Consider the following 19,186-nt stretch of genomic DNA (forward strand, 5'->3'; position numbering starts at 1 on the left):
GGGTTTCTACTTGTGAAAAACAACATATGCCTTAACTGGGATGCTGTTAGTTAGAAGTTTTGACTTCAGACCTGCAGGGGTACTGATGAATATTTGGTATTTTATTGGGGATATAAACTGTAAAAGGATGAGCACCAGCTTGGGCACCAGTGCCTGAAGTGAGCAGTTTGTATCCAGAGCAAGTAGGCGTCTGCAGGATCAGGAGTTCCCATGCTGAATATTTTTTTCTTTAATTATATTCAGTGATAGAGGAGGCACAGAATCATGGAGGAATACCTTTAAAAATCATCTGTTCCAATCCCCTAGTACTAAAACCCCTGTGCACCTCTGGTACTACTTAATAGTGTATGAGTTTTTTTTGATGCCTGGATACCTTTGTGTGTTTTGTTCTTTGTTTTTTCTTAAACATCTACTTTTTTTTTTCCAGCTTCCCCAGTCTGTTTATAGCCCTGCACTTGACACATGTCTCCAGGACACAAGTGGGGTGTGTTGTCCCTGTAGCCAGTCCTTGTAGGCACCAGACTGTGACTTCCAGGCAGTTCTGGCTGCTCCTTCCTTCTTCCCAAGGCTGAGCCTGCTTTGTCCACAACTCCCAGCTCTGTCAGCAGGGGACAAGGGTCCAGATCTGGTGTTCTGATGCAAATGAGCACCAAGCCAGTTATGTCCTGTGGAATTCAGCAGGGGACAGTGAAAAGGGGGATGATCAGATGAAGCAGTTTTGGGAATGGTGGATCCAGTGTGCTGCTTGATTTCCTAGTGGATCTGGAAGCAAATACTTATTCACTTGGGTCAGAGTCTCTGCTTTTCTCTGTTTATTCCCATATTTTCCTCACAGTTTTCCTGACTGCTTCAATTCTTCTCACTTTTACTTCACTTCTTTTCTTGTTCTTCAAACTCATTGACTACATCATCCTACTACTCACAGTGTAAGATAGCTTCTATTCACATTCTCCTTATCTCACAAAGAGCTGAGAAAGGATTTGCTATTCCAATGGAATCAAGATTTTGTTTTGTTATGATTTATTAGGACCCTTGCTTTGCACTCTGCACTGATAGGAAACTTCAGAAAGTGGAATGGAGTCTTGTGGGAACAGAATAAAATTCTCTTATTTAAGGGAATTTAATACCATGATGGAAAGTCAGATTCTCTCTTTATCTCCTGTAGATCTTCTTTGATAGGCAGTATTTGGCTTCAGCACACACTAGCAGTTGCCACCTGTGGTATTTCTCACTTTCTTAGGAGGTTGGAGGAGGGAAAAAGTCAGATCTGATCTGAGCTCAGTACCTTGAACATATGAAGTATTGTGGCCCCGCAAGTGTTATGAAATCATTCCTATCAAGTCTAATGAAATCATTCACTGATCTTTCTGAAGTCCCCAAATATGATACTCTACCAAAGCAAAGCCCTAGATGAAATTAAAATTCATCTTTAGAATGCAGTTTGAATAGGATGCAGTTAACATAGTTAACATGCAATGGAGCTACATATTAAAGATCAAGGAGAATAATTTTGAGTAGCTGCTTATTGATTGTGCATCCATTACCTTGATTTAAGAATACACAATGATAAGGTTAACTGTGCAATTTAGTGAAGTTCTTTAAAAGCAGAGGAAGATTCTATATTCCACCAGTGACACATGTGATTAATCAGCACCTAAAGCCTTAAATCCATTGCCAAGTCTAAGAGCAGCATTGGAGCAACCAGCAGTAGCAGCATAAATTGGGGTAAACCAGAACCCAGGATGATTTCACAACTAATGCTGACAGCTGAAGGTGTAATGTAAAAATTAAGGTTCTTTTCAGTGTTCTCTACAGCCCTGGGGAGGCCTGCATAGCAGTGGGCAGGAATGCTGTGCCTCTTCCTTCAAGCTTGGTTTCTTTTGCCCAGTTTCATCCAGGTTGAACCTCCTGTGCCTGTTACATTCTCTTTTTTGGGTACTTGTCTTCCAGTCTTTTTCTGCCAGGCTGCACCTGCGCACCACTGGTCTCATATTTGTTACTCCACGCTATCTCTGAGGATCTGTGCCTTTTGCTTCCTCCCCAAAAGGCATCATTTACCCTAACATATTACACAGTACCTTTATCTCCCACCTGCTTATATAATCTTACTGGCCTTGCTCTGCCCCCCAGTTCAGGTGCTTGCTCTTGCCACCTTGCTGAGTTGCTCCAGGGCTTTGAAATTGCAGCTTCTGGTTTCCCTTCTTTTCTGCAACTTCTTTTTCAACACCCTCCATCAGACAGATCAAAACAGACAAATGTTGCTGAGCCAAATGATGCTTTTCTACCTGTAGACAGCAGAAAAAATGAACCAAATTAGTGTATTTTGCCATGTTGAGTGTGGCTTTGGGGTACCAGTCCCTTAATACACAAAGGTGAGACTGTTGTTTACACCTATAATTTCTGGAAATTTTAACATAGGACGAAAACAAATGAGAGTTCACATTATTTTGTTAAACAGTGTACATCACTATTTTCTGCAGGTGTGGCCACTCAGTTCTCTAAGGTGACTTTATCAGAGCCACATTGATTTAGAGAGTGGAACACATTTTATTACCCTTCTCCTTCCCTGCATACTCCAATCTACTGAAAAGGTGTTTTGCTAAGGGATTAGTAACTTCCCCACAGGACTGCCAAGGGTTTAATCAAATCCAATAGGAAAAGAACCCCTTGAGTATTTACATCCAAGCTCTCACACATATTACCATTTTCAAAGAAAGACTGGCAAGGATTTTAATATAGTGTACAAAAAGCTGACTTACTCTCTGGCACAAAAGATTATTATTGTATAGTCTCAAGCCAGTGTGAAATCAATATGATAATATGTGCATTAATGATTTATTTCAGTTGTCTTACTTGGAAATCCAAGTTGGATTAAATTGTTTTATTTATATGTTAGAACTTAGGACATCTTGGAGATAAAAGAAAAGCATTTCTTACCAGGGAGATGAGATAATGTCACACCTTCTGCAAGTGATTTATTGCAGTTATTTGTTAAGAATAAAACCCAGTTTTTATATTCTGTGTACGTTGTTTCCTCAGATTAGAGTTTGCCTGAAGGTCTGTATGAGTGGGTAGAGGGAGTTGTTGATAATGCTGCTCTTATATATGTATAGAACATTCTTTGAGTTCTCTCAGTTTCCCTGAGAGATTGTGATGATTATTGTTTCAGGCACACATATATTTCACTTTGAGACAGGTTACTTGAAAATGTGCAAAAGCTTTAATCCTGTTTTTTTCTTGTTTACACAGAAGGTGAAAGAGCTTTACCATCCATACCAAAGTAAGTTTTGTGCTTTTTCTCATAAATTAAAAATATGTTTTGAAAAACAGTGATGCTTTCAGAACTTCTTTGTAACAATAATTTTTATTGTTGCTTTTGGATTTCAGGACAAATAGCAGGTAGGGCATAAAAAGTTCACAGTAGTATTAAACTACAAAGATACCAGAAAGAAAATCAGAGAACAAAAGTGCATAATGCATCCATCATATTTGACAATAACAAAACCAGGATGTTTTGGGAAAGACTTGACTGCTTCTTTTGAATCCATCAGTAAATTTAATATAGTAAAATCAGTAAATTTAATTATAGGAGTGATGCTAGACAGTTTACACTGTTTATTTATAAACAACTAGATTTAAATGCTATTGGTTTTCTATGTTTGGCATGTAAATTAATTCAAAATAGTACAGCATAAGTCTTTTTACAGACAGAAACTCAATTCATACTCCCATTTCCCACAGATCACACAGAAAGTATAAGCACAGTCAGGTTACACACATCTTACAAGTGTGCACAGTTTAAGTTTTGTGGTTTCCTGCAAATTGACCAGGTTTCTGTGACTGGTTGTGCTGATTAAAGCCACTCTCACTCCCCCAGGCAGGATGAAGTGGTAGATTCCTCTCTGCCCTCTCCTCCCTGCTCATCCTGTGGCTGGGGAGGTGCTCAGCCCTGCTGATGACAGTAGGTGCCTGTTGGGATGAATTCCCAGTGTCCGTGAAGAATGTCCAGCATTCAGCACTTCCAACTTCTCTTTTCCAGGCTGGCCAACAATGAGAAGCAAGGAGTGAGGTCTCACACAGTCTCTGTGTCAGGTAAGGCTCATCCAAAGGCAGGAGCTGAGTTCATTTCTGGAGCTGGCAGAGGTGCAGGCAGCTTTTCCACTCACTGCTGCTCCAGGGCTGCTGACTGCCCCAGGCTGCAGCTGTGCTGCCTTCGTAGAGAAGTTTCTAAAGAGAAACTTTTCTGCAACAGCCACATCTGTGCAGTTACTTAAAAGCCAGAATTTCCACTTAACTTTGTGATGAAGTAGAATGTCGTTGGCTAGAATTGAAATTACCTGAGTATGTGCTAATTGTGAGGGAGCAGCTTTGAAAAGGGAAAATAGGCAATTAAATATTAATCATTGCTTTACAGAAAGGAGAAACTTAATAGCTGTTTTTCTATAGCTGTTTAGATAAAAGCATTTAATTTTTGCTATTGAAAATGACAAGTTAATTGAAGGATGGGTATGTGAGGTAATATATGTTGTTTCTTTTCTTTATAGGTTTCTAAGAATTCTCTTAAGTTAACATGGAGTTTTTATGCTTGAGAGAGAATATGTTCCTTTTACAGAATCTTAAATAATTTTGAAGGATTGATTCTTAGTAGTGTCTCAGTAGAAAATGTATTTCTAAATCAGTATACACAATATTTATTAAGAGGATTTTAATGCAAAAATGTACTTATATTATGATCTGTTTCAATAGGTTTCTGGTATTCACAAACTTGAAGAACCAATACTGTGACTCAGTGGATTTCCCTTCCCTTAGAGGGAGGCTTCAGCCCCAGTTTAACATTTATTGAGCTCTTAGTGGCAAATACTCAAAACCCCAACATACTTCATAAAGTAAGGAGGAAATATATGTAGACATTTAATTCATTTCCTACTTCTCAGATTCCTTTCCCCACCCTTACACACTGCTAAAAGATATTTGAGATTCACTACTTGGTGTAGGAAACCCAAACAGACACTGCAAGAAAAGAGGTGAGAGGACCTGAGTTAAAATGAGGATAAAGCTGCAGTGGGGTAATGGAGCTTCACCAGTTACTGTGGCTTCTCAGAGTCAAATAGCAGAGTCAAATAGCTCTTCTGCCTTCAGTGCCTGGCAAGCAAGCATGCTAGATCAGGTGGATAAGCATGAAGCATGGTCAGCATGTTCTCTTTTGATTCTTACCTGTATGGCTTATTTTAGCCGTTAAAAAAGTTGAAATTTCTGAAGTGATCAGCTCTGTGATTTTAAATTATTTTACTCACCCTCAAAAAGGCTAATCTTCAGGACAAAAAAGGCTGTCTGCAGCCTCAAATTTTCACTCTTTCAGTATTTCTGAGCATGCCAATAATACTTTTAATAATAAAAACAATAATAAATGCTGACTTCATGATCTTTTCTTGCTGTCAGTCTGACTTTGCAAATTTGGGTATCCTCTGCTGAAGTTCTTAGGTGTTTCAGAGCACAAATGCTTCTTTTTTAAAGTAGCATTTTGAAATTAGGGTAGGAAGTGAGTTGTATTACCCCAGCTCTGGCATTGAGGGCATCACATGAAGGTGGATGAGGGGGAAGTGAGAGCAGTGCTGGAGGTGAGCTGGTTGTTCAGGTGTGTGTCAGGGACACTGCAAAGCTGGCTCCTGTGAACAGTGCAGTAAAATTAAACCAGCAAATATCACTCTCATTCTTGCCAATACAAAAAAAAAAAAACAAAAACAAAAAATTAGGTATTATTTTTGTGTTGTAGGAAAGTTTTATATCTTTCCACAATAAAATTATTGTGGTTTATGCTTGTTTTTATACCATGTTCCAAACCACTCGAAATGCTGACATAATGCTGGAATGGTTTAAGCCATTGCATTTAATGTTCATTCTCAAGGGTTTGTTCTTCTTGTAACATTATGACACAGAACACATAATACTTTTTTTGTTGCTGTTGTTGTTGTTTTCCCCCCAAAGTTAGTTGAAATGCACTGATTATGTCATCATATTAAATTTAAACCAGAGGGAGATTGCTGAGGTGAACCCACATGACAGGGGTTGTTCTCAGGAGCTGCTTTCTGTAAGAATCTCTTGAATCCCCCAAGGAATCAGTTTGCTATAAATGAAGTGATGCTTGATGTGGAGAAGTGTCACTGCTGTTGTCATCCATCCCTGGGACAAGGGAGGCACCAGCTGCACACGATGCTCAGCCCAGCCCAGTCCCAGGTCAGCCAGGGCTGACCAGCTGTGGGGTGCTGCTGTGGGGTGCAGAACAGGAATTTTTCTCTGCTGACATTGCAGTGGCTCAGAGCCAGAGGTTTCAGATAAGGTGAGCTTTTGTAGCTCAATGACATCTGTAGCTGCTCCACACCTTTGATGGTTTGAATTGTAAATTAACTCTGCTGTTTGATTTCACTGACACTGCTCTCCTTTGTTTAGACCTGTCCAAATACTAAAGATAAATAGCAAAAATCTGAAACAGAGATTCAGCAAAAAAAAATTAAGAAGTCAGATACATTTATATTATTAACACACTTAGTTTGAAAGGGGAGTTTCACAGTGAGTTCCCCACCAAAACTGGCATAAACCAGCAATATGCAAATCCAGTGTAAAACATGATTTGGTGGTTTGAAAGTTCATACATTTGTCTGAAGCTTTTCAGGTTTAAAGAGGAACCTGTTAAAGAAAGACAGCTTGTCTTTTTTAAGTGCTTAGTAATATACCTTGGAATATTTCTGTTCTAGTGAAGTGAAAACTTGGTCTTTTCCAAGTGCTCACATATTCCAAAGCACACAAAGACAGGAGGTTTGTAAATCCTGTTGATTTTTTTTCTTCCTATAAATAAAGGTCTTTTCAAACTAGTGAGGGATGAAGTTGATTTTAGGAATCCAAAGCAGCAAATTGCTGGTCTGGGAGTCTGTGTGTCTCCTAACCAGGTTTCACCACACACCTCTTGCTGTTTCTCTTTCTTCTGGTGTTGTCTGTCTTGATTCCTCAAATTCTCTGTTCTGTGCAGTGGGCAGTGTCTTCGTGTGTAACTAAGATGCCTGGCAGATTGCCCTCCTTTTAAAAAGTATAGTGATTTTATGCCTAAACACATTTGTGTGTGTATAAGATTATAAATTACTAAATTTAAGGTAAACCAAATAAATAAGCTAAATAATAAGTAAATAAGCTAAACCAAATTAGTTGGATTTTAGATTTCTTGATGTTTTGGCTGAAATTGCTGTGATTCACCAGAACGATGAGTGTTTTAGCTAATAGGGCATTGCAGCTTTTACCTCCTTCTCACTCTGCATCTGCATTAAAAAATAGTTCTTTGTACTTAGCCAAGGGTGTACACTCAGGAAATGGTAAGACTAAACTATTTGCTGTGTGCAAATAGTATATCAAATGTGTAAGAAGCAGCACACCAGTTAACTCTAATTTTATGGACTGTATTTCCACTGTTTGGCTTGAGACACTTTATTAAAATGTTCTGCTCTAGTCTAAAGGAACTTACTTTGGCCAGCAGTTTGTTTTTAAATAGCAAACATTAGCCCTGGTAAGGTGATCTTGTATTTCCAGATACACATATTTCCAAAAATAATAACTTTTCTAGTCCATTCTATTTTACAAAAAGGTTTTCATAAAGTAAGTCAGTACAGCAGTAGCTGTTTGCTCCCTTTTTACATAAATTCCTCCTGACACAAAGTTCTTTGGTTTCTTCTGCCCCTTCCTTGCTTATGTAAATATGACTAGGAAGAGTGAATATGCTTTTGCAACACTTGGATAATCACTGTGCCTCCTTTGCCCTGGAGAATTCATGAATTTTCTTAATTCTGGCTCAAATGCGGCTTTCCACGCAGTGCCACAGAATAAGACATTTCAGGCCCGTGTGTTTCAGTGAGCACTGGACAGGCAGAGGATTGAACAAGTCTTGGCAAGTTCTTGGCTTTGCTGAGTTAATGGTTGGATTAGATGATCTTAAGGGTCTTTTTGAACCTAAAGGCTCCTGTGATTCCAAGCAGTCCCTCCTGGCATTTGGATATTCAGGTACTGTTGTAAAATGATGTTTTTGTGGGGAGGGAGCTGTGAGTGGGAAGATGACAGGAAGGGAGAGATGAACTGCAGTAGCCAGCACAAGGGATGTGTCTGAAGGGGATTTTAGGATGTCCCGCAGGGTTGGTCTTGCTTAAAGCAGGTGCTGGTTTTGCAGCTTTAGTATGAGTTTATTTGGTGAAGGCAATTAAAAGTTCTCTGAAAATACAGTCCTTGTTTCAGCTGATAGAGCAAAGTGTTGAAGGCACCTGAGTAGCAAACCCCAGGACACAAACCTTTAACAAGGAAATAAATATATTAAAGAGAAACTGGTTTGTAATCCTGTTCCCCAGCTGGTGCAGCTGCTGTCAGCAGCACAGACAGCATTTTAAGCTCGAAGGGGTCCAGCTCTTAAGTGCATCAAGAAATGATGGCAAGAATTTCTAATAATTCAGGTTGTGCCATTGCCTCTCTATCCCATGGTTTAGATTTATTCAGTAACATGCTCTATGAGAGATTGGATACTTGGAGCAAATATCTATATAGGAGATGAAAGATTTTAGGATCCTGAAAGGGGCTTCTTAGCAACTTTCCAGGTTCTGCTTTAAAATCACAAATTTGTGACATAACAAAGTTAAATTTTAATTACTGTGATTAACTGTGATCATGGCAGTGAAATGGGAGTTCTTCTCTAAGGTGCTGCTTGGGAGCAGATCCGGTTTGAGGGAGCTGCCACTTTAGTCATGGCATTCAGCTGAAATTTCAGTTTGAATGAAAAAGATCCTGTTTTGAAAGAGGTAAGCTTGATTTAAGTGAGATTTTATCATGAAGGAAAAAAACCTCTATGGTCTAGTTTGTGAGTAAAAGAGACTTTCAGGAGGTTTCCTATAGAACAGAAGCCAAATGTGAAAACACAACGAACAGGAGAGGGGGAAAACCCCCTGATGTCAGTGCTACACCACTTCAGAGTGCTCTAAATGAAGGAGATGTTGGCTTGTGAAAGAACCTGTGTGCTCTGGGTTGAGGTTGATCACCAGCAAAGCTGTGAGCAGCATGGAAAAACAAATTCAATTTTATTAAATCACTTCTGCTTGCAGGGCACAGTGCAGGCTCTGTGTCATGATTCCTGTGTTCCACATGAAGGTCTGCCCTGTGCCCAGGTCTGAAAGAGTTTCTTGTGCAGGACTTGTATTTCTTAGCTCCTTTTGAGTTAGTTGGTGGGGGAAAAGGTGGCCTTTTCTTCAGGTTGAAAAATTATTGGCAGTTTTTTTAATGTCCATTTTGTCAAGACACTCCAGAAAGACAAAGCTGAGAAGTGTAAGTAAATTTTTAGATTAAAAATTGTATCTTGAGCACTTAGGACTGTGTTACAGCTCAGCTTTGTTGTATTCCACAGCTCACTTCTGTGAAGAAAGACTAAGAGTCTTGCAATAAATGACATAGTTATAAATTCAAATTAAGTAATTATTAAGTAATTTGAGGAATATAAAGACTTTGTTAGAGCTGTAGCTCTGCCATATGGTCACAGCACTGGGAGACATTCAAGCTTAAAGTCTACTGCAGATTAATTTTACAAACCTTGAGCAAGTCATTAATCTCCAGGTTCATGGAGGAGGGAGTTGCTTCTTAACTCACTCAGCTTTTTCACTGATTAATAAGATAATATAGTTGAAAATACCCTTAATGCTAATAAATTGCAGTGTTTCAGATTCCCATCACAGTTGAATAGACTGGTGCTGTTATCTTTTCCTATTTTAGCCTGACTGACTGAAAGGCTTCTTTTCATACATAAAAAGACCAGAATGATTTGTGATGACAGTCTAAAGAGATTTCTTCCATATCAGTGTCCAGGAAGTTCCTGCATTGATTCCATCAGCCTGTGGTGCTGGTTAAGGAGTTTTTGCTCTCCTGTGCTCCTCCTTTGTGAGCCTCTCATTGGATTTGAGCAGAGACTTCTGCTGTGCAAATAGTAACAGTGTGGTGTGACTGGAGAAATATTCCATGCAGGTTTGGGGGTTTGTTATTTATGTAGAAACATACTTGATGTGCCAACCTCATAGTGCTCATCTGAATTCAAAAGCTCAAACATCAGTAGATTTATTCTTTCTACAGGTTTTTGTTTCAGGATTTTTCCTCAGACTGGTTCAAGAATGTACAAAGAAATAGAATGGGATATTATCAGGTCCAGCCTTCCAGTATTTGATCTTTGCCCATACAAGGAGCTCCAGTAGTAACTGCCCTGTAAAAAAAAGGGCAGTAAAAGCCTGGTCTCTTTATTTCTAACATAGTTCTTGCACAGCAAGTGATATTTTTCCTTATTTTTGCCTTTTTTTATTTTTTTCACAATAATTTTAGTAGAGGATATAAATACTGCATAGAGGAACTATATAAATAAAGAAGTCCCATGCAGTTTTCAGCAGCATTCTTGAGCACCAGCTGGAAGCTGCTGTGGAGTGTTGGAAATTCTTCTATTCATTTTGTTACGATAGTCTCTAGACTCCTGGTAAAGTGTTAGAACTTCTATTTTTTTTTTAATTTAAAACAAATTCATTAGAATCAACTTCCTTTTGTAGCTAAACTTGCAGATGTGGTAATTTTAAGACAAAGCATCTTCCATTCAGTGTGGCAGAACAGTTGAACAAACTTCAGACAGAAAACCATAAAGGCAGAATTTGAAATGCAAGGGCAGAGTTGGACCAGCACAGGGCACCAGGGCATGCACATGAATTAAAAACACCTTTACCTTTGCAATGTGTCCTTCATTTGAAATAGGTTTGGTCAGGTTTCAGCAGCTTGTGCCACCCACCTATCAGTGTGAGGGTGAGCAGCATTTCAGCACTTCAGGCTTCAATGAGCTCTGTAGCCTGAGCAGGCAGGTCAGGAGTTGAAGCATCTCTTCCCTTTTAGATGGCTTGCATTGCCTGCAGTGACTCTATACCTGTTCTTCTGTTTCACTACAGAGTGTTGGGTTCCCTCATTCTCCTGTCAACACCTTTTCAGTAGTTGCTTAAACCAGCTGCAGTATTTTTTCCTTTTCTTTCATAGCATGTCTGAAGCTTTTCATGAGTGTTACCTGAGATCTGTGCTAGAATGACAGGGCTGAAAATTGTCTGTCATGTGATGTCAGGAAGAGAAGTCCCTTAGGAGTATCAAGGGGGAGAACTCAGAGTGTTCCCCTTTAAATTGTCTTAAACCAAGACAAATGGAAATACTGATACACTGACTTAGTTTAGAATTTTCCCCTCTCCTTGCACCTCTTTTAGTTTTTAGCATTCAGTCTGATTAATGTTCTGTCTTTCTCTCTGATATGTACATTTTCCCACTAGATTAATGATTCCAGTTTGCTCAGTCACGCAGCAGTTTTTTATGATGGTAGTTTTTGTTGGTTGTGGAAGTTGCTTTTATTAAAATGTAATTTTACTTTTCTACCATTCCTGCACTCCTCCCACCACTCACTGGTTCACTGTCCCTGTAGCTGCTGCTTCTCTTTAACACTGCATCCCCTGCCCGTGTAACATCCAGGTGGCTGGACCTCACTCCTGAGTTTTGGCTGTGAAAAGCTACCAGCCCCAGGATGCAGGTTTTTTATTTAATTGGCTTTTTAAACCACTTCTCATATTTCCTTGAGGAGAGGAAAAAGGGGAAAGCAGAGAGGAGCAAACAGGTAACAAGAGAAATAAAAGGAGCAGATATCCTCAGGTGCTGTGTGTCATCTTGAGTCCTTCTTTCTCACCTTGTGTGGCATCTTTGTATTTTTTCCTACTCATAAGCACTCCTGATAAGCACTTTGCTAAAACATGCAGTGGGGTGACTGGGAAAGGGGGTAGTGAGGGTGCCATGTTCACCCAGATGTCCTTGTAGAGCTGGAATATCCATTGGCAAGGCAGGTCTGCACTGGGAATAAGATTCTGGTGCCAGATTGGAGATCATAAAATCTGTCAATGCTGTATTTCAGGAGCCAGGAAAACAGTGTTTTCCCTTGTTCAGTGTAACCTTGCTGTTTGAAATACTTCTGTGTTGTTTTAAGGGTTCAGAGAGTCAATACATACATGTTTAAGTCTGATGACTGCCACTTTAGCTGGAATATAGCTGTCACAAAAGTCTGACAGAACTTAGATGGCAAACTTGGAAAAGCAGGTTGCACTTCTGGGATAAATGTTCTTTCTGTTGTTAATCATGTACATAGCTGGCATAATCTGACTTTAATGGCTTCTAGTCTTATTTCTAAAAACTGAAATACGAATTACTGTAGAAAGGAATTTGAAGGAAAGTACCAAAAATGCTTTAGAGTTTCAGAGACGTTTGTATTTTCGTTTGGTTATACAGAATTTTAATGTAAACCTTTACTTTTATGTTTGTTCGTTGTAGATGTTCTCTTCAGTCTCTTTTCTTTTATTTCCAAATAATTTGTTTCTTTTTTTTTTCTCTTTCCTTTCTTGCCTCTTTGTAAAGGAGTCAATCACTGTCAGCATAAAGTAAAGAAAGCTAGACGCTTTCTGCCTTTCGTCTTCTGTGCCCATGAGTCGCCGCCCAAGGGTACTGCTCTGCTCTTTGTCTAGGCTGCCTTATTAACCCAAAAGCTGAATATACTAACTCAGTTACTGTTTGTAAACTACTTTAGCCTCAGGTAAACAGAGTTCCAAGAATAATTTCGTTACGTTTTCCTGCTGTTGAATTGGATTTTCGTGCAGCATCACCAGCTTGCTGGTCCCCATTTTGATGGGGAATGTGTTTTCTAGCATCGTATGCTACAATGACAAATATATTAAATTATTTTATTTATACAGTCATGCAGCCCTTGTCTGCCATCTTTTTTTTTTTTGTAAATATATTTTGACTTAATTCTTGGACCCCTGACACAGCATGCTTATAGATGAAACAGAATAGCAACAATAAGCATCAGCTGAGATGACTTTGAATTAAACATGGACTACAGCGATGCTTTTGGCTGCATACTGGTCCAGCACTGATCTAGACCAGTTTGGCTTTATTAGGGGTAAGAAGAATTTCCTGTTATCTATAGAAACTGTCTAAAATATTTGCCTTAGCTTGTGCTGTGGGGTTTGGTGCAGTAGAGCTGCTGCAGTACACGTGGAATCTGGTGTTTGTTTGAAGTCTTCCCCGTAGAGTTGCTCTTTTTGCCACTTGTTTAAATTTCAGCCTTGTACAAGTGCACAGTGCTCTGTGTCATTAAAACTTGGATGGTTCCATTTCTCACTCATGTCTTGGTGATAGCTCAGGAGTGCATTTCTTCTGGAAGGATCAACACCAACTCTGCTTATCCAAAATCCTCAGTGTATGTGCAGAGTCAAGTTGAGCCAACTCATCTGGCTGTAGGAGAACTGCTTTAAAGTATTGAATAAACCCAGAAATTGACTATTTTTAACAATGCATTAAAAGAACTAGTTCCAGTTCCAAATTTAATTTTTGTGTACCTTTTGTGTTTGAAAGTCATTAACTCTGTTTCATCATAAAAGCTTCTTAGAGCATATCTCTGTCCCTTGGGTTTTAGGTGAGAAGTCTTAAATTCTGCTGCTTTTCTGGTTTCTCTTGAGTCAGGTATATAAGATAACTACAGTCTGAATACTTATGGATTACTCATGAATTTAATAGTATATTTTCCCCTCCCCCTTCTCTGTCCCCTCTCTCTCCCCCTCTTTTTTCTCTCTCCTTGCATGCCACCTGGATCTGCAGATGAAATTAGTGGGGACGGTAATATGTTTTCTAGTCTGTGTGTTACTAACGTGCAATATGCAACTCTTATCACCATATACCACTTAATGCACATTTCAGTAATACATTTTATACAGCTTTTAGTGTTAAAAAGTGGTCTGCTTTGGGTGTTAGCTGATAAATACAGTACTTTGCAGGCTGTGCAACTAATGCTTTCTGCTAAACTGGAATTGGAAAAGGAAAAATTCTATTTCAAACACACAGGGATGTGGTGGTGCATGTGTTTGCAATGAGGCTTGTGGCATGATGCAGAGAAGGTTTAGAGGTTTGCAAGTGTCCAGTTTGATTGAAATGGCTACATCATCATTATTTTGGTCAATGGGTGAGATCAGTGGGTGTAACACCTGAGAAATTAGTCTCCTGAGTACTGCTTTAAAGGCATCAAAGTGCTCCTTGCATTAAAAGAAGTTGTACAAGATTGATTAATGTAGATTGAATACATGAATATTAACCAGGTTTCAGCTATTCAAACTAATAATTTTAAAGACAGATTTTAATGTTTGGGGTTTCCTTTTAAAGACTTTGAAACTTACTACAAAATATTTAACTTCTGAGGCCCTTTAAAGTCTTTTTACTTCTGAAAAGAAGTTGGAGTTTGGTTTTTTAGAAGAGATTTTTTGACTATTTTTCTAAAGGATTCCATCTGATGTTGGGAAAGAATCAAACTGCTGCTACTGATGGTGTGTGTACCTTTATTCTTCTAAGTAGGAGGTACTAAAAGGACATAAAAGCAATATGCAAACAAGAGTGCTAAAAGGAAATAGAGATCATGTCTTGCAACCTTCCTTTCAGTAAAATGTGAAGGAGGGTGTATTAACTTTTCATCTCCTTTCCTTCAGATATAAGCTAAAGATAATACCACACGATTTTCTAACTTTTCTTAAACATCAAGTGGACGTTTTTTCTGTCATAAATTAAAAAATTATATTTCAGATACTACCCCTACATAGCTTTTTCTTGTAACTTACCTTCTTTTATAAATTACAACCTCTAATAAATGAGAAAAATTATGAAAAAGGGAAGTTCAAACATGTGCCTAAGGTCACAAATTAGCTATTATGGATTTAATATTTAATACCCTGGGATGGTTCTCCCTACATTTAATAAATGCATTCAGATTTAGTAAAGCTCAGATTGGCTCATTCATGCATGTGAGCACCACTACCTATTCCTGAAAGCAACTTGTTCATTTTGCCATCTCCAAGAATCATAACAAGTGATGATGCTGGGTTTAAAAAGTGCAGGAGGGCAGCATGATGAGCCTTCTTATTAAATCCATGTAAAATGTAAATTAAATGCGGGTTCTGGACTATCTCTTAGCAGACACAGTTCTGGGAGATTTAGTAACAATTTGTGAATAATACTGGGCCCAAGCCCCTCTGTGAGGAAGTCAATTCTCTCTGTTCCAGACCACTTTGAGCCCAGTGTTGATGCCTGGACTGAATTTTCCTCTAATTCCCAGAAACAATGCCAGACATACATGGGAATTAATTTTTTATATATTCCTCTCCAGAGTGTTAAATGTGGAACAAGAAATATTTGTGTAGTTAATGGTGTACATTTAATTTATTTGGATTGATTATGAAGACTTCTGGTTTCATGATGGTTTTGGCAATGTCTCAAAAGCATGTAAAGTGCTCTGTGCTGTTCTGAGAGTGCTTTTAGTATGAATTAACTCATTTATTTAAAATAGAGATATGAACAAGCTCTGCCATTGATCACATTCTTACAGCACTATTCTGTAACCTATTGTGAAAAGTTTGGGGTCTTTTAAGTGGCACCAGTTTGGTTTCCAGACTTCAAAAATTTTTCTTGGGTATATGTTTACAGTATTTTTCATCCAGTCCATTTTCTAACACAAAGAACTTTCTGATAGCTTCAACAAAATCCTATCACAATATTGGAGGGAAACAGAGTGATTTGTCTCCATCATGTTGGGGATTTTTTTTTTAAAGCTTTTTTAAAAATGAAACTGAGGGTTATTTTTACAAAAACATTAGTTTATAATGTGGGGAAGAAAATAAGATACCAAGAAAGAGATAAGTGCTTCTGGAGTATTCTGCCTGTTCAGAATTGTGCACTGTCTTTATAATTTATTACATTTTCATTAGGTGACTGTGTTTTGCTATGTCCCATATAGAAATTGCCTAGCAAAATTTAAAATTACACGGAATTTCCCACTTCTTCTTTTATCTGGCATATTCCTACAGGAGTTCAAAAGAAAAAAACAGCTTCCATTTTATTTAAATAGTAAGAAACTAGGGTTATAAAATTACACTTACTCCCTGAAGTGTGTTGAGCTTCAAAGACTATAGGCAACCTGTAGTTTCCTAATTGTTGAATATTCAGTTTGCCTGAAAACTGAGCCTCTTGCTTCTCTGTGTGTGTAAAATTGATGAGCTTTGCTCTGGTTTCAGGGCTGGGTTCAGCTGAGGGACCATCCCATCCTTCTTCCCACTCACTGTGGCTTTGTCCCAGTCCAAGCCATGGCTCTGGAAATGATGCCAGGGAGATGTAGGGATGTATCCATGTGCTCCAGGGCAGATGGGGGGAAAGAGGGAGGAAATAATGACTTCCAGAGGCTTTCCAGTGTGTTATCACCTGAAATCAACCACAAAAACTGCACAATGGATTTGGAAATTACTCAGTTTTGAGAACCTCTCTTTGTATTTAAAGTTGGTGAGTAGAATTTGACAGCCTTGAAGTAAGAAATGAACCCACTGTTGTGGACTAGATTTAAAACCCCTGGAGGAGTTGATCTGACCTTTAGGAAATGACCTGCACACACTGGAAGTTCTTTAGGGCAAGGAAAGGACCTTCTGATGTGGCTTGATACCATTTAAATCATTTTGAGAACAGATGATGTAAAAGTTGCATTTTTTGAACAGAGGAAGAAGTTATTTTTCTGAAAATTTTGGGAAGTTTTTTCCAAAACCTGTCCATGAAATCTTGACAACAAAACTAGTGTTGAATTTCCACTAAACAAGGAAGATTGTAAGAAAAATGGGGAAGAGAGTTTGGCTTAAAAAGGTCTTTATGCTCTAGAAGATTCTGTGGTAAATAACTCAGCTGACAGTGGGGGGAAGCTGCCTTGGAACATCATTGGTGTCCTCTGCTTGTTTGACATAAAGAATAGCTAACTGTTATTCACACTTAACTGAAGGTAAATCATTTCAACTCATTCATAATGTTTTGGCTTTACTGCAATGCAATTTGCTGTTAAAAATATTTTAAATCAACAGTTTAGATGGGTTCCAGTTGCAAAACTTGAACTTTTTTGAATACAAAAAAATCTTCCTTTTCTTTGTTGAGTGCATCTATGTGATGTAATGCAGTTGGCACCAAGGTCATTATCATATCATGAATTATGCATGAGCAAGTTTTAGTCATGCTGTATTAAATGTGACCCAGCAATGCTGAGCTTGGGGTTTGGGACATACCAGCCTTGGTGCATTGGAGTTGTTGTTCTGGAGAATTGTTTTCATCTGCTTTTCCCGAAACTCTTCAATTCCTCCCTTTGCAGAGACTGATGACTATGCAGAGATTATAGATGAAGAAGACACTTACACAATGCCCTCAAGTAAGTGCCATGGTTAACTTGGGAACTTTCCTATCCAAAAGCTTCCTTGGTTTAGCAGGGACTGAACTATTTCAGCCTTATTTAATGAATGTGCAAAGAAAATGTTCTGCTTTCCTGCTATCTGTGATTTCACAGTGAAACATTTTTTTTGGTCTCAAAATGTGGATTTTTTTTTTTTATTGTGATGCTGAACATAACACTTAAAGATTGGATAAGATCTGTGTGATGAGAGCAAACAACATGCTCTGTGGATTGCTGTCTGACTGTATCTCACCTTGCTCTGTGACAGATGTGGTGCTCTCCAGTTCCATGAAAAAGGAACACTCAACTGTACCACATGCAATTTTGTTAAAGATGAAAGACTTCAAGAACAAAAACAGAAATTCAAAGTTCTGCTGAGTCTTCATCTTTGAAGTAAAAACAGTGGTGCTGTAGCCACCACAAGGATTTTGTGTTACAGCCTGTTTGAATTATGATATAATCCTAAACTGTCAAGGCCAGTTAATTGAACATGAAAGTCCAATATTTTGATTTTAAAAGCTACATCTGGGAAATTCCAGTTGCACTTGGGCAGCCAAGGATTTCTCTGGAAGCAGACAATCCATTGGTGCAGAATCCTGCCAAAAACATCAGGTTTGGTCAGTGTGAGAGGGGAGGATGGTGCTGAGCTGGGGCCACATTCTGCTGAAAGACCATGAACTTGTGTAGAATTCTGAGCTCACCATGAGGCAGAATGTTTCATGTTCACTTCAGTGTTCACAGCATTGTTTCCACGGCTGTGGAAAACCTTTGAAAAGCAAGAATATATGTTTTACAAAACATATATATATATATATTTGAACATCAGTATTTGAAAAGCAAGAATATATGTTTTCCAGAAATAAACTGAGCATTTTTAATGTCTTGCAGTTAAGTGACTATGTATTCTATTAACATAGTTTCAGGATCAAATAATATATTTTACTTTTGTTAACAGATTAACTTTTTATAATTTATTCCCCCTCCCCCACACACCTTTTTATTTAAATTCACATGGAAGTAATCACTTGTGGGCCCAGCCCTAGATGTGCTGAACACTTGAATATGGCTTCAATGCAAAACCCATGAGATGGGCTGTGGAGGGAATTCATTAAGTGCTTTGCTGGATTGAAGGGGACTCAAGTGTTCAGCTCCCAAAGGACTGGGTCAGTAAAGATCACAAGAATGGGCCTGTGACTTCTGCTAATGTAAATTTTAAATTGCATCAGTATATTTCTTTTTTTTTTTTTTTTAATGTTGAAAAATGTTTGTCCTGTTTTGATTTTAAGAAGCTCTATCTAAGTAAGCATTTGATTTTTCTCTTAATTGCACTGCAGAAAGCTATGGAATAGATGAAGGTAACAGGAGACCCTTTTCCCATCCCTGTATGCTTGCAGTTTGGAATGATGTGGAATTTTAAAGCTTACTATTCACTTTCATTTAATAAACATTATTTATTTATAGTTAAACCAGTTAGCTTTGGGATTTTAAAGAGGAAAATGCAGTACTTAAAATCAGAGATGAAAAAGGCATTTATCACCTTGTTAGCCAGCTCTACATGACATTGCTTCTGTAGTATTAATGATGTCAAAGTCAAGGTTATGAAGTTCTAAGCTGATTGGTTCTAATTTTTTCTCTGAGTAATATAAGTAGAGGTGAAAACATATACTGTGCATGCTTTTCTTCTATTCCTGAAATATTTTTCCATGTCTGCTAGCAATTAAATTGCAAATGAAATCATTCAATTGCAATTGATTACATGTTTTGCTGAAGTGCTGAGCCATTTTTATCAGTAAAATTCTCAGCCTGTTAAACTGTGACTTTAAC

The 19,186-nt window shown here is 38.3% G+C and overlaps 1 protein-coding gene across 10 annotated transcripts in view; it reads left to right on the forward strand.

The window, feature by feature from the left end:
* The window catches only part of PTK2 (protein tyrosine kinase 2), a 187,770-nt gene that overhangs the window by 130,450 nt on the left and 38,134 nt on the right, over nucleotides 1-19,186 (forward strand). For 4 of the 10 annotated variants that reach the window (XM_077781884.1, XM_077781887.1, XM_021532480.3 and 1 more), the window contains 6 exons: nucleotides 3,250-3,280; nucleotides 4,040-4,092; nucleotides 12,481-12,564; nucleotides 13,723-13,740; nucleotides 17,285-17,341; nucleotides 18,697-18,717. In XM_077781884.1, coding sequence (XP_077638010.1) covers nucleotides 3,250-3,280; nucleotides 4,040-4,092; nucleotides 12,481-12,564; nucleotides 13,723-13,740; nucleotides 17,285-17,341; nucleotides 18,697-18,717 — 264 coding nt within the window. The remainder of the gene's footprint in view (nucleotides 1-3,249; nucleotides 3,281-4,039; nucleotides 4,093-12,480; nucleotides 12,565-13,722; nucleotides 13,741-17,284; nucleotides 17,342-18,696; nucleotides 18,718-19,186) is intronic. The other 6 variants (XM_021532489.2, XM_077781881.1, XM_021532482.3 and 3 more) reach the window with 5 other exon arrangements.

The sequence above is a fragment of the Lonchura striata genome, chromosome 1 (genome assembly GCF_046129695.1).
Source record: "Lonchura striata isolate bLonStr1 chromosome 1, bLonStr1.mat, whole genome shotgun sequence".
In the NCBI taxonomy this organism is placed as follows: Eukaryota; Metazoa; Chordata; class Aves; order Passeriformes; family Estrildidae; genus Lonchura; species Lonchura striata.